The sequence below is a fragment of the Bombus pascuorum genome, chromosome 3 (assembly GCF_905332965.1).
Source record: "Bombus pascuorum chromosome 3, iyBomPasc1.1, whole genome shotgun sequence".
NCBI lineage: Eukaryota > Metazoa > Arthropoda > Insecta > Hymenoptera > Apidae > Bombus > Bombus pascuorum.
In genome coordinates this window covers 8,327,818-8,342,836 of record NC_083490.1, presented here as the reverse complement: position 1 = coordinate 8,342,836, position 15,019 = coordinate 8,327,818, and the positions used below count along the sequence as shown (strand labels likewise).

The window sequence follows — 15,019 nt, the reverse complement described above, 5'->3', positions numbered from 1 at the left end:
ATTTACGTTTTGTATAGGGCGTTTTGCATACGATAAAGTTTCCGTTTTCTCGCTTATTTATTTGCGTTTATTTACTCGTGTCTTTGTCTATTCGACGAATGGATATTGTTCAAAATGCTGACAGCAGCAAGTTGCTCTGATTTTATTTTGGAGCACATTGGTGTCTCAGAGTGAAGAAAAAATATAAATAAGTAGAAAAATGAGCGGAAAGACGACAACTTTCCGGTTTGTTTTCTTGGCGATTTTTTTCAAAGTAGAGCGAGAACGACACGTTTCCGTAGTTTTCACATTTAAATTATGTATAATGCTGTATAACATGTAATTATTATTTAATAGAATGAATTTTTCTAAATTATCATCGTTGAAAGTGCCACCTATTACAAGTGACGATAAATTTTAACATCAAGTTATGAAATGTACAACGGTGATTGTATTTGTTTGTCCGAAAGGTTTCTTTCGTTTTAATTTATTGAATTATGCACGAATATAATAATAAAAATATAACGAAATGGATCATAACTAATTCAATATGAAATTGTTCATCTATTATCACTTTATGAAACGAAAGAAACTTTTCACAACCTAATGTATTTTAATACACGTGCCTTCGGCAATTAGTATAACGTGAATTATGTTGCTGATAACGTTACCGTTGTCTTACGTTACTTATCGTTGTTCCATGAATTAAATTTAGTCGAACTTTGATTCGATGGAACTCAGAAGCGTTTAGAAACGTTTCGACTTTGTCTTTAATTCTTTTCGAACACAGTAGCTACGTTGAAGAGTCATTACTCGGTTTAAAATTTGTTTGTTCCAAGAAATCGCTGAACCAACAACCGACGACCATGTGAATTCGATTAACTGATTTCACGAGCGCGCTAACCAACCGTGTACCTACTTAAATGCTCGTTTACGCGTGCTTTGTAACCCGTGTACACGTGTTTTCGATACCTGAATCCACGTATCACGTGCCACGTGCATTTCAAAATCGCGATCTCTACGCTCGATTCGCGTCGATCCGTTCGTGCAACTTGCAACCAACTGAAAAGTACCTACACTGGCGTATATCGGTGCGGTGTATGCATCGGTCGAACGCGAATCATTATGTTGTAAATCATCGGCACGGTGGACCGAACTGTAACTGTGCCGCGGTCAACTAATAATCAATTTATGCCCTTCATCGGCCGCAATAAATTTATTATTGCTCACCGGCGTGTTATCCGTCCCCTGGCCGACAGATCGTTCGTTCCTCCGCCGCTATTATAGATCGATGCTGCAAAGAAGGTGCGTGCAAGCGTGACAAACCGCCACAGCCAACAGGATTGGATCATACGTATGGCGAGTTGATTGCATTTGCATACATGTATTACCCAAGCAATCGGAAAAATAGAGTTTCTTTTGGGTAATACACGGCTTCCTGTATCTCTCGCGGTGCTCTGCCGTCAGACACGCGGCTATAACTTATAACGTAGCGGACGCGGGGATTTATTCCCGCGTTTTTATTTTCATCTCGGTTAGCTGCTCGTGATCGAGGACTGGATGTGCAGCATGGACATCATAAATCATTGGCTCGCGTGATTTCAGGCTGAAACGGTGCGCGTCGATTGATTAAATAAAATAAAATTAGCGGGAAAGCGGCATGGAATATTAGCAATTTGTCGAGATATCGAGTACGATGTTGCTTCGCGTTATAATTACGTGCAATGGATAAGTTTCGAAATGGTAGCCGTGCGTAGGTGATGTTACGCGTTTGCAAAATATCGGCTCTCGATAAAATTGAGAGGATAGTGGTTTTGAATGGTAGAGAGAAAAGTGACAATAATATTAATATCAGGTTGGATAATGTTTTGGGTAGTTGCAAATAATAATGTGCGGTTCGCGTAGGTGGGTACTGGTAGAGTTTTCCATGCGATTAGAATGGGGAAATTCAAAGTTCAAAATTCTTTACAGCTATATAAAATCTTAAAATTTTGAAACAATTATTATTTACAAAATATTTTTGGAAAACTCGGACAAAATAGCAAGTATCTCATAAAATGAATATAAATTAAAAGAATATAAATTTCGTATATTCTGCAATTATTTTTCCACTAAAACACACAAGTTTTAAAACGATACGATAATAATTCGTACGAGATTAAAGTAATGAAAATTAAATTAATACGAATTGATGTCAGTTGCCATTCGCGTTACTAGCAAATAGAACTAACAACAAATAGACAAAATGCAACTAATCGGTAGAAGTGATAAGCTCGTCATCCAACAAGTGTATAAATCAAAAATATATATTTTTGCCCAGAAATAAAACAATTTAAATCGCCATGAAATACGAACATACCACAAGGTTATTGTATATATACAGGGCACGAGGTGATCGCTTACGAGAAAATAAGAACAAAATCTGGAATGAAATTTTTCCATTTAAGGTTTACCTTTCGAGAAAATCGAGTTTGAAAATGTATCAAATATACTTGAACGTGGCTAATTCTGGATTAAACAGTACTAAATAATCGACAGGAGGTAGTGAAGATAAGTCGAAAACGTGGAATAAAATTTCCCCATTCGGGAATTTCATTTTCAAAGAAATAAAGTTCGAGCAAATTTAATTAAAAATGAACCGAGTACACGCGTATGACGAATTTGAAAATTGATTTTCCTCGGAAACATAGCGTCTTGAGAAAAAATTTCTGAAATTGGCCGTGTTCCAATATACTTGACAAATCTTGAAATTCGATTTTCTCGTCAACTAAGCCTTAAATGAAAAAATTGTACTCCAGATTTTCTCCCTATTTTCCCATAGGAAATCACCTCGTGGCCGCTTGTACATGTCATTCTGTATGTAATAATTAGCCAGATTTTCGATACACCCGATATATGTACGTATGTATGGAAGACGAAAGATTTCTTTGCATAGAGAAGAAGCAACATAATGGTCCTTCAGAGAATACCGGGTTCGATAGATCGATCGATGGTCACGCTCGAAGACGGGATAGTTGCTGGTGAGGTTCATTTGACGCAAATTACTCGTATTCATTATGATTGACCAATTTTGTGTAGCGTAATAGCGACAAGTCTCGGCGAAATAATGTCTCGGTCATGAAACTGCTATCTCGATGCTTAAACTTATCGCTCGATTGTAGGACATGATTCGCTATTGAAAAATCGGAATCAATACACAGAGAGGACGAGGAAGAGATAGGCTGCAACGATACTCGCTGTGTATCATTCATCGCCTCGCTTCTTCCTCATACAGCGTATAAACAAGAGGTGGTAATGGCTTGTCGTTATTCGCGACCCAACCGGATTTTTAAGAACACGATGTTTCACGAGCAATGTGAAAAGACGTCGAGAGGTTCGTAAGTCGATCCGAATGGAAAATACTATATTACATAGAAACAGATTGTCGAAAATATTGTAGTATCGTGGACGAGAGGCCTGGGGGGTGTCGGGCGAGTTACGGAACATATGCCGGGGCTAAGACAAAAGACAAGGGGTTGCTAAGGGACGATAAACTAATTAACAGTTTTGTGAGTTGAGAAGTCAGAGAGTGCGAATTGCGTTGGATCCGTGGTGACGAGAGTTGCAAATTAACTATCTAATTGTCTTAATTATAATACGTTACTGTGATTAGTTCACGTTAAACAAGCATCGTTTCCTGTTTAACCAACGTCTGTTTAATCCATTTATTGTAAATAAACTAATTGTAGTAAAGATCCTAGAATATTTATACGGCTGTAACGATTTCAAGTTTCGTTGTTATCGGCATAAAATTGCACGTTTTTTTTTTTTTTTTTTTAATTTTATTTTGGTTATTTTACAATTTGTCCTTATGGACATTTGGTAAAGTGTTATATCTTGTTGGTGAAGAAAAAAAAATAAAAATAAAAAATAAATATAGCATGTGGGCGGCCACCCCCAGCGGGGTGCCAGCTTCGTTCTTTCTAAGTTATATCTTTTATGTAAAATTGCACGTTTAACGGGAAACTGTAAGAAACGAAAATGAATTAGAAAGTTTGTCGTGAAATATCATTTCCAATATTAGTTTCGATCGAGTATCGCGAGACGATGCAATAGAATCAAATGGCATAAACGATTGAAATAATTCGAGAAAATGAAACGAAAGTAAACGACCACGACACACGTTCCAAGCGTTCTCAAGACGATTCTAAACGAGAAGGAAGAAATCGAACGACTCTTACAGTTTCTAAAAGACACGAAGCTTTTCCAATTGAGCCGCTACGAAGTAACGGCATTCGCTACAACTGACACGTGTCACAAGTATAGAAATATGCTCGCCAATACGATGTAGATATTGCACGTATTTATCACCAAACAATAACGTACACCAGTGTAATATGAAATTGTACAAGTCTATGGCATACAATAATTGTATAACTGTAGTCGCTAACAACTCTGAGAGCTGGATGCGAGTCTGAATAAATGAATTAAAAAAATAACAATTGGAAAATATTTGAAACAAAGTCGTAGTACCTTGTCGCATTGTTCCAAACGCGCCTTCATAAGCTGATTCTTTTTTTATTACGAATATTTTAGAACGATTACAGCAAGATAAATTTCATACACTCGACAATCTCCAACTCAATAATGCGAATGTCTCACGGGTTAGCAAAGAAAACCTATTGTAAATATAAAGTTATCACTGGTAGGGAGGGGGGGGTGATGTAGCGACACACGAGTTAGAGGACAATTCATATCATGTTGTCGTTTGCCTCGGAGTATCAAGATCGTTAGGATACACGTGATGTAAGAATAAATAAACTCCAGGCAAAACATTGTCGCAGCTACGTGCAACCGTCGAACAGAGACGATTTTTTTAATTGAATTTGAATTTTCCGACTCTCCCCCGACCAGTATAAATAAATAGACGTGATCGCAAGTCAGTCGTCGATCAGTTATCACTCAGTTATCAACGAATCATCTGCGATCTAATTAAGGAATCATTAGCGATCCTATTTTACGACATATACACTGTACCAGCGTATCAGCGAATATAGTCTGTATACTAATTTATTATTTTTAATTATATTCGACGATTTCAACAACGAGCAATCTCGCCATTAAACCTCACCGACCAACCATCCCCTACGCATAAACCTCTATAAATTGGTAACCCCGGCGTGAGTTGAACACGATTGAACAATCCTCTACATTGGTTATTTATATATATTTGTGTTGAAAATGACAACGTGAGTCGGTGTTCGCCATTCATATGCAGATGCGCTAGTTACACTAAATAGGAACTGGAAGACTGTTCTAGACACAATCGATAGGTTTAAGATGTTCTTTTGTTTTTATCCCTAGTCCATGTAAGAATGTGCAGTAAAGGTTTTTCGGCTCAGAACGGTGTGATAGATTTATCAAAGAATAAAATAACAGCTATCGTGATCCTACCTCTGAATATAGAAATAACAACAATCTGTTATATATTTTGTGAGAATTAAACGCTATGGCGTAACACGTTTACCAAGCCACCTAGAGGAAAATATGAAAGATTCGCGTCGATATGTTTTAAGACTGTTAAGGAACATGACACGAACGACGCTACCCTTTTGTGCGCGTTGCTCTTTCTTTGTGGGTCGGGCACGAAGGATCGGCTCATTTGTTGCGTATTAGCAGAGGATAATGAGCTTCTTGAGGCTGCCGCCTTTTGCAAACAGCCAAGTGACTTCGAGTTTCCGAAAAAGAGGAGGGAAATAAATGAGGTACGCCCACACAACCCTGAACTAAAATTTCCCTGGGACCCAGAATTTCGAAAATCACTGGTTTGCGGCTGCTGTCGACTCAAAGTTAATCGATTTTTCCTCATTCGTCTCGTTACGTCGTGTGAAGAAATTGCCACGTCGATTATTATATTTTTGCCCGTTGATACGAAAATATGTTTGATCTCTTTCGACAAACTCACTTTCCTAGCGAAAGGGTCCGAGAAGAAGGAGCTTATTCCGCGAAGCTCGAAGGTTATAACGAGAATGAATTTTATGTAATCGTTTGTTCTTCGTTTAAGTTAAGAAGAATATTTTTGTTTGTCGTATCTTTCCTTTTGTTTTATGCTATAATACGGAACGAAATAAACGATTTTGTCAATTTTTATTTTAACATTACGAGAAATGGAGAGAAATAAAGTTGACTTTATAATTATGCAGAACTTTAAGTTAGCCGTTGAATGGAATTCAAAGTAGCTGAAACAGATCTCTCGCCTCACGTTCTATTTTCCCAGTTTTGTCCATAAAAATATGAATCTCTGTGTACGTCGACAGCCTAAATACTAAATTACGCCAATTCCAATGAAACAATGTAATTTGTTTAACACTGTTATCCTAAATGTTTCTGCAATATACCAACAGAAGATCGTTTATATAACATCTATTAAATCGGAAATGTTCATAAAGTGTCGTGAGTCTAAGTAGTATGGCAAACTCGAGGACCAACGTAGCTATTTACGTTAGTAAAAATACTCGCGTACAATAAGATTCGTCAATAAAGGCGTTTTCGCGTGAATTTGTCACGTCCGTAGCGTCAAACGTAGAATTCACATGTTTCGCAATATGTGAACTTGAAATATCGAAAACTGCTTTTCCTTGTTCGTAGTACTCTTATGCAATAGTCTTTGCCACTGTTACGCCAGTTCTGCTATTTGTACAACGTATAAACGTATTTTCAACGACGTTAGAACAGTAAACCAGTTTTACAGAAATATTTGCAACGACTTAGGTTGATAATAAAACTCGTACAAAAGAACTTTTACAAACCAAAGAGGAGAGACATTAGGAGCAACATTAAAGGTAGTTTTCATAGATTTTTATAACGATTTCGTATTATGTCTTATTGTCGTGTTGACTTAGTATTACTATCTTTTTATGCGTTTAAATCTTAAACTCTTTTCCTATCATTTTTACACTGACGCTGCAAATAAATTCATCGTATATCCTTCTACGAACAGTTTGAAAAACAATTTACGTTATAATTTAAATATTGTTCGTGCACATGATTCATCATGATGAATAATGATTATTTTAACGTAAGTACGTAATACTTGACGTAAATTAACGGTACACACGGCACACTGTATAAAGTAGCTGGAATACATACATTAAAGGAAGAGATACGATCTCTGGTAAAAAGCGAAGATTTAGAAGGACAAAAAAAAGCAAACCTCTCGAAGAATCTGCACCATCTACATGGAATGGACGTGCACCGAGCGCAACCCTCGTAAACCAGTCAAATTTGTCCACACTTTCCAGCCCCTCTATATTTAAAGTGCCATAAAGTACGACGGCGACGAAGAGGAAAAAGAGGACGAGAAAGAAGTTGCCAACGAGTCGCATAATTACTTTGGCCCTCGTTTACAGGTTGCAAAGTATCTGCGTGAAGGACAATGATTTAACGTCCAATTTATATTCTTGCGAAGCCACTGTTTCGTATGTTCTTTCCGCGATCATTCTATTCACTGATAAATTGCGTAAAATAAACAAACGTTTATATTTTTCTTCGTATTATCATCCTCTTGATTTTCAATGTCATTTCGTTTGATTAATAATTTTTATCGCAAGCGTTTGAAATCTCAGACGAGATTTACCTCAACTGTATAAACGTTCAAAATATTTGTATATATGCAAAGAATATTGTATCACGGAAACTTTATTATTTAATTTTTAAAAGACAGAATCGCAAATAAACGATATGCGACGTTAATTTTATTTTCTCCGTTATTTATAGTCTGTGGTTCGTTTGCACGGTTATTGACAGGTCAAAGGCCATATTTCGCGTCGTCGATAAAGGCAAAAACTAGCAATTGAATGGCAACTGCAAGGAGAAGGGACAGCATAAACAGCTAATAAATTTCAAAGAAAATTAAAAAAGAAAATCTTTGCAACCGTCGTTCTTCTACGCAGTTTAATCTACGAGGTTGATCGGCGTTGCTTCTGAGGTACTCGAATCCTTGCATGTTTTTCAAACGGACATTTTGAAACGATTTACAACAGCTATCGTATGGCAACTCCGGCCGAAATCTGCTCTGCGCAAGGATCACGAGATGGAAGCGCGTCCGCAACGAAAAGTCGAAGGGAGAGTGGAGAGAAAAAAAAGAAAAATGGAACAGCGGCTAGTTGCCGTGTCTCAAATGTCAAGAACGCGGCGCCTCGTCCCATGACCGTGCGTGCCACTTGATAGAGCGCCTTTCTTTCGCGTCGATCGTCTTTTGACTCTACCTTCCAGAGCCCCCAGCAAAGAAGGACGAAGGAAGACGAGGGGCGTGTCCGGTCGCGCGGCTTCTACAAAGAGATGCCCACTTCCCTGTGGACCCCTTCCACTCCTCCGGGATCCCTTCCACGTGGGCCCCAGGAGTCCTCCATCCCCACCATCGGGCCCTAAGAAAACTGGGCAGCATGGTCCAGACCACGAGATCGCCAGGTAAAGTCAGTTTACGCAACGCTTCCGTACGCGAAGCATACACGGTCATCCAGAGGATCCCGTGAGTCCTTTCGATTCTTTCGATCAGTTCCACGCATCGATCAAACATGATATATCGCGACAGGATCAATCAATTACTAGTTTGATCGTACGTTCTGTTCTCTGGAGGGGGCCGAATGTTTCTATCGCGAGAACGTGGACTTTGTCAATTCGCTCGTTCCATCAGACGAGATGACAGTTGACTGAGGAGATCGTTCCTTCGAACAGTTCTAGTGTATCATGTTCTAAATACCACGTTACACGTCGTCGAGTATCGTTAGTTCGAGTAAACTGAAGAGACACAGACGTTCCGTGAGAATGACCGCTTACACCAGTTTCCAACAGTACGATCTGTTAGACTCCGAGGGTTACGGGTCGGCGAGTAGCCCAGAGTCGAATCCGCGTAGCTGGATCCATCAGGAGATCTATCCTCAACCGCCAAGGTCCAGGGGTAGCAGCTGCGGTAGCGTGAGCTCGTTGGATTGTCAAAATCGCGAGTACCAAGAGATCGGTGCAGCGAATGGCAGCTTTCACGTGACCGCGACTGGCTTCAACTTCACCGAGTTCTACGAGGGTTACTACCAAGAAGGTTGCCGAAACGAGCACCAAATCGGCCATTCGAATAACATGAGGACGGCGAAGGAGCCGGCCAGGCCGGCGTTCAGGATGAACGAGTGCGCGGAGAACGTTTACGACGGTGTATCGAGCCGGGCCGAATTCACCGGTGAGAATTCTGCGGCCAAACAAAGCGCCGACACCCCGCCAAAAATGGAGCACCACACGAGCAATATCTTTAGCAACGGCAGGTGCGAGTTCGGCCAGAATCAGGAGAGTTTCTTCGCCTCGAAGAGTTATGGTATCCCGAAAGGTGATGGTTTTTTGCCTAGAAATAACGGCAATCCTTATGGGCAGAGGGGCGACATTCTTTATTTGGGTGCCACGTACAGCGTGCAGAGAAACGAAAACTACGTTCAGAGCCAGCAAGGCGGCAAATGCGAGCCGTCCAGGTACCACCAAAAAAACGACGCTCTCCACATCTCGCCGATGGAGTACCCCGGCCAAAAGACGAAGGAGAGCATGCAGAAGATCAAAAACGGCACGCCGGGTATCGAGGTGTTGAGAAAGAGACGGCTGGCGGCGAACGCGCGTGAAAGAAGAAGGATGAACAGTCTGAACGATGCTTTCGATAGGCTACGGGACGTCGTGCCTAGCCTCGGCAATGACAGAAAGCTCAGCAAATTCGAGACTCTACAAATGGCGCAAACGTATATCGCGGCGTTGTACGAGCTGTTGCAAAGGGAGTGAAAACTCTTGCGACGAAAAGTTCCAGATAGCCTTCGAAGGACCTATTTTCTTCGAAAGAAGGAAGAGAACGACGAGAGACAAAGGCGAGGAGCGTTCCTTTCCGCCGAAGAGAAGAGTCGAGCGCGTAAAAAGGCTCGAAGCTAAAGTACTGCATCAATTTCGAGCAAATTCGTTGACGGAGGGTTGCGGATGGCCAAAACAGGCGTCTCAAAGTCTCCGGTTCTTGCAACCGGAGCGTGGTTTTTCGGATCACCGTGAAATCTTCCGTCACCTGCGAGAACGAGGGGAACTGTCGCTACGTAGTCGCTCATCGACGACTACAGAAATGGTCTTGAAACGATGTTCGAGCGAACGTCCAGCTGGAAGAACGCCAGGACGAACGGGATCGAGCCGAATGTCGTCGAAGCTTCGTTGCACGATCCACGATGTCAATCGGCGCGTAAAGGTAAAAATGGTACGTAACAAAAATCACGAAGCGTCGTTATCAGCGCAGATATTAACGATTAGAGACTAAACCAGGGAATCGTCGAGTTTCCCAACTTTCTCGTAGAACGTGGTCGAGCCGCATTTCTCGGCGAGGAGAATTTTAGTTTCGATCCCGGCGGATAGTTTAATTAGCAATAATTGCCGCGTGCAGACGCGGTACACGATGCTACTCGTTAATGCTTTTTCCTCGTTCGGCCTTGTTGCCGGATTCCGCGATATTTTTCGCTTGATCGAACCGCGATAACATCGTTGATACGCGAAACGGAACGAGTTTGATGAACTTGCTAACCCTAGGGGATGAGATCTAAGGGAAGAAGAATAGAAGATGAGATTATTTAAGCGTATTACGAGACAGGTCGACGCGAAATACACCTCGTTCGCTTTGCTTAGGGTTTAAGGATGATTTACCTTATCCATACGGACATCGGTACAAGTTTCGTTATGGTATATCATTGTATAATTCTTTATACAGCGTGTTACGTTCCACCATAAATATTTTTCTATTTATGAGAATTAAATTCTCTCCGTTCAATAATTAAAAATAAATACAAAATAGTATGGAACGACGTGCACTGTACGATACGGAGAAATTTTCTTACGTCGATACTGTCAGATACCATAATGACGAATCGCTACAGCAAACGATTATTTTCCTGTCCGAATGCGTAATGTAGATCGATCTTTAGACGAACAGCGGAAACGAGCTTCGCCTGAAGTTTCATTGTAAATAGTAAAATATCGTGTAGCGTGTTTTAGTTGTAGGATTTGTGTAAATATCTAATTAGATACAACTAAGTTATTGCGACGTTGCTATAGGTAATTGTGTACATATATAAATAAACGGACAGGGATCTCTCGATCGCGATGATCGATCCATGTGACTGCGAAAACGTAATATCGTCTGTAGGCGAGATTCACGATGGTACTTCGTATTGTGAAACGCGTGGCTGATCGAATCGTTTTTAAATCGTTGAATTTTGGAACGTACGACGACTTGGATTCCGTGCGACAAAAAGTTAAACGTCTAGCTACAAGTGGTTACGAAAATTATTGGCACGCCGTTGCGTCTGTTACAACATTTACGTACCAATTGATTACGCTCGAGCGTGTTAACGCGATTAGAAAAATTCGAGATGCGACGACGAAAATCGAACGTAGAATCCGATTAAAAACGCTTCGTTCGAAGCGAAGGGTAGGTGGAAACACTTTTTGTAGCCACTGTGAATGATTTATAAGAAGAAAGTCGATGGCAAACAACGACGTAAGAAAAGATTAAGTACCTCGTCGATTACAAGGGACAACGAACTTTACAGTCCATTAAAAGATTTCAAGATAAACCAAAGAATCCGTAGGCGTTAAGTAAGACACTGCGTTGACCTCGATTATTTTCCCGGTTACAAACAATTGTATACAGCACCAGACATATAAAATTGGAATTACACTCAATTTAATTGTATTAACACGATACGATATTAATAGAATCAGTTCTATTTGATTAAATTTACATACGAAATGAAATTTTGTGTCGTTATTAACCCTTAACTATAGATCTCTCGTCTATCAGAGAAGGTTCGACTCTAACTTCGTTCTTATTAGATCACAGAGTATTATGCTAATTGTACATTTTTACAAAATACGATCTAAACAGACGTTTTACGTATCTTTTGCATATCGTACGTAAGTTTACGCTCTTAAATTCTTCGCATAAGCGCACTGCATAAAAATCTACGATACGATCGTTACAACGTCGATTTAAGCGGAACTTTACAAGTTCGAGCACTCGAGTACCTTCATCGACTTATATCTTAATCGTATAACATAAGAATCGCAGTAGCAAAGATATGGACGCGTGTAATTAAGGGTTAATACAAACGTGTTTAGAAACATTTTTAAGCAAGCCAGACAGCTTACCGTTTTTTGAAACGGACTACCGATTAATTTTTCAAATATTCGCGCGTTTCGTCATTTCAAACATTTGGTCGACTATCGCGTGCACGTCGCTCTCGCGAAGGCTCTAAAATCGTTTCCCTCGGGATCGACGTGACCGTTTGACACAGAGACTCGATAAAGAAGTTAACCGAGGAAGAAAAGCGCGAGGACAGGTTTTTAGGGTTCTTTCTCGCGAGGCAAATGATTCGGCCGGCCGATTCAGCGGCGATGTTCCTCCCGCAATTAGGGATATGCAAAAATCGGAGGACAAATGGCGGTGGTCGGCCACCTCCACTTAGCAGTCAATCACAATTAAATACAATTTTGCGCGAGCTTCGGGGCCTGGTAATGGCGCAAAAAGAGAGCAAATTGAAATCTCCTAGCTGACAGAATGATAGATGGTGCCGGCCAGACGCGAAAACACGGAGAACGAGGGAGAAAGAAAGGGGAAGAAGGAGGGAGAAAGAGGGATAGAGACGGAAGAGAGTTACCTTCCTTCCCTGAACGCTGTGAGAAAGCTCGGCTCTCTTTGCTTCGAGCCGAGAATCGCGACGACGAACGAAAATACAAAAGTCAAGCGGCGGCTGACGTTAATACCGCTATACCGAGCCGATTTCTCCCGGCCAATATCGTTAATCCTCTTCATCCAGAGAAAATGGCAATCCGATCGTACCACGGAACAACGACACTGCGCGTAGCCGATCGAACGATGCAGGAAACTTGCGACTGCGATGCAACGTGACTACACGAAATCCTTCGAGCCGATTACCATTGTTTTCTCTCGGCGACCACGGCTGAACGCACCAATTTCGAGGCAAAGTGTTTTTCTTCGCTAGAAATTGCACGCCAAAGCGCTTTTCATTCGCTTATTACCGTCAAGTAGAACAAGTCGAGCGCGTTATTTAGCGCGTTATTTAGCGTTCGATCTCTAGAATTTTCCTTGAAAAAATGTCGAGCAACGCGTACGCTTTGGAATAATCTGAAAATCACGAATTCCTCGAATCCAACAGCCACTAATTTAATATCTGTTAAATTTAACAGCGTGCTTCCTATCTTCGTGCGTGGATGAAGAAAAAAGATAGCGCAAAAAGTGCATCGTTCTTGGTAAAATCTAATTAGAATCGTTCGTGATCATCAACGAGCGCAATCGCAATCACGCTCTAACCTGATCGTCGGGATACCGTCCAAAGTGAAAAGATCGGCTTATGAAAAACGCAAACGTCGCATTATCACGCATGCTCAATTAAGCCGTAGAAATTAGCGCTCGGCGGGCAGGTAGCCCGAAGACGGTAGCGACGATTAATCGAGGCTCGAACAAAGGAAAACCGGCCTCTTTGTGCGCGGCACAAATCTATTTCCGCGTAGCTTCCTCAATTAAGCCGATAGAAATTTATGCGATTCGCTCGTCGATTAGAGAGAAAAGGCTAATTATTCATCGACTCGTTCGCTCGAATGGAGAGGATGTTTAACGCGTGGACAGCGAAGGAGGAACAAGGGGGAGGAAATGATTTTAACGTCAAAAGTGGATGCTACATGACGGCATGCGTGGCCTGTCTTCTCCTGGCTACACGCTCCTTAACCCTTTGCCGTACGATCCGACTTTCGTTTCCTACAATGTCGTATGCTAACAAATAATTTTCTTACCTTACTTAATATACCGTACTTGTCACAGAATATTTATATTACGCGCACTGTACGAAACCTTTTCAAAATTTCGTTGGCATCCTAACGAGACACGATTATATTGGTAAAATTTGAAGCGGATACGAAAATGTATATAAAAGTTACAAAATATTTATTACGAACATAGTCGATCTAAAATTAACATAAAGTACGGACAATAACGTTAAACCGTGATTCATTAACACAGCGAATTGATTGTTCCAACAATTGGATAATGTTTGCGAAGCGTGTGCTTCCAATTAATATCTTGTAACTTCCATATACATTTTCATATCCGTTTCATATTTTATCCATATAATCTCGATAGTCGCGTCTCGTTGTAGCTTTAATGAAATTTCAAACAATCTTTCGTGTACGTACAGACATACGCAAAAAGATTGTACGAGCGTCCGAATACTTTCGCGAGCCACTGTAATGCTACTTCGAATTTCATACACTGCCAGGTCGTTCCCCTTTGTTTTCCATTTTTCACGCGATCTTTTACACTCTCCGTACCGTAAGCCTGTGATTCGCGATTTTCACGTGTAAATAATTCCGTATCACCAGATATTACATTATTTATTATACGGCAAGGGGTGGATACGCTCTGTCCCTGTTCAGTCACGGCGCCGGCAAACAATGCAGGAGTCGCTAATCAGCGGACGAACGCGCAACGTCTTCATCCGTGGACATGGGTCGCACCATAGGCCGCGTTTCGCCATCATAGCAACGCTATTTGTCTTCCGTGGAGGATTTTGCACGGCTGAGTAATGAGAGGATACTCGATACGCTTCAGGTCCGCGGTAATAGTTACGTGTTAAGCCGATGAAGAGAGAAGACTGTACGATGCGCGGCAAAAGGGTGGAGGAAACGGCCGAGTGAAAGAAAACGATTTCCGACTAGCTGAGGCGATTCCGGTAACGCAGGCAGTTTGTTATTCGCCGTGGAAAAAGTGCATTCGCCACGCGAGGTTTTGTTTATTCGCGTAAATATAGCGAGTACGTAGGACGCGGTCGAGACATCGCGAGCAGAGACGTCGCGTCGACCCAGAGAAACGTGTTTCGGACGCAGATGGGTTACTACTTCTTCGGAGTTTTGTAATCGATTCGTTTGGCGTTTTCTTCCATGTGTCTCTATTCCCAGTGTGCAAAGTTTCAGACGTTCCCAGCGT

The 15,019-nt window shown here is 41.2% G+C and overlaps 1 protein-coding gene and 1 long non-coding RNA gene across 2 annotated transcripts in view; one reads left to right on the top strand and one right to left on the bottom strand.

Annotated features, from left to right (window-relative positions):
• Positions 1-15,019, bottom strand: part of LOC132905349 (uncharacterized) — a 122,365-nt gene that overhangs the window by 33,220 nt on the left and 74,126 nt on the right. The gene's annotated exons all lie outside the window — the stretch shown is intronic.
• LOC132905485 (protein twist-like) lies at positions 8,780-10,222 on the top strand. The gene has a single exon (XM_060956815.1). It carries the CDS (start codon positions 8,785-8,787, stop codon positions 9,769-9,771), a length of 987 nt encoding a protein of 328 aa, XP_060812798.1. The 5' UTR covers positions 8,780-8,784; the 3' UTR covers positions 9,772-10,222.

Bases quoted from the DNA above. Each gene is read 5' to 3' on its own strand.
- LOC132905485 (XM_060956815.1), top strand. From the start codon at position 8,785: ATGACCGCTTACACCAGTTTCCAACAGTACGATCTGTTAGACTCCGAG.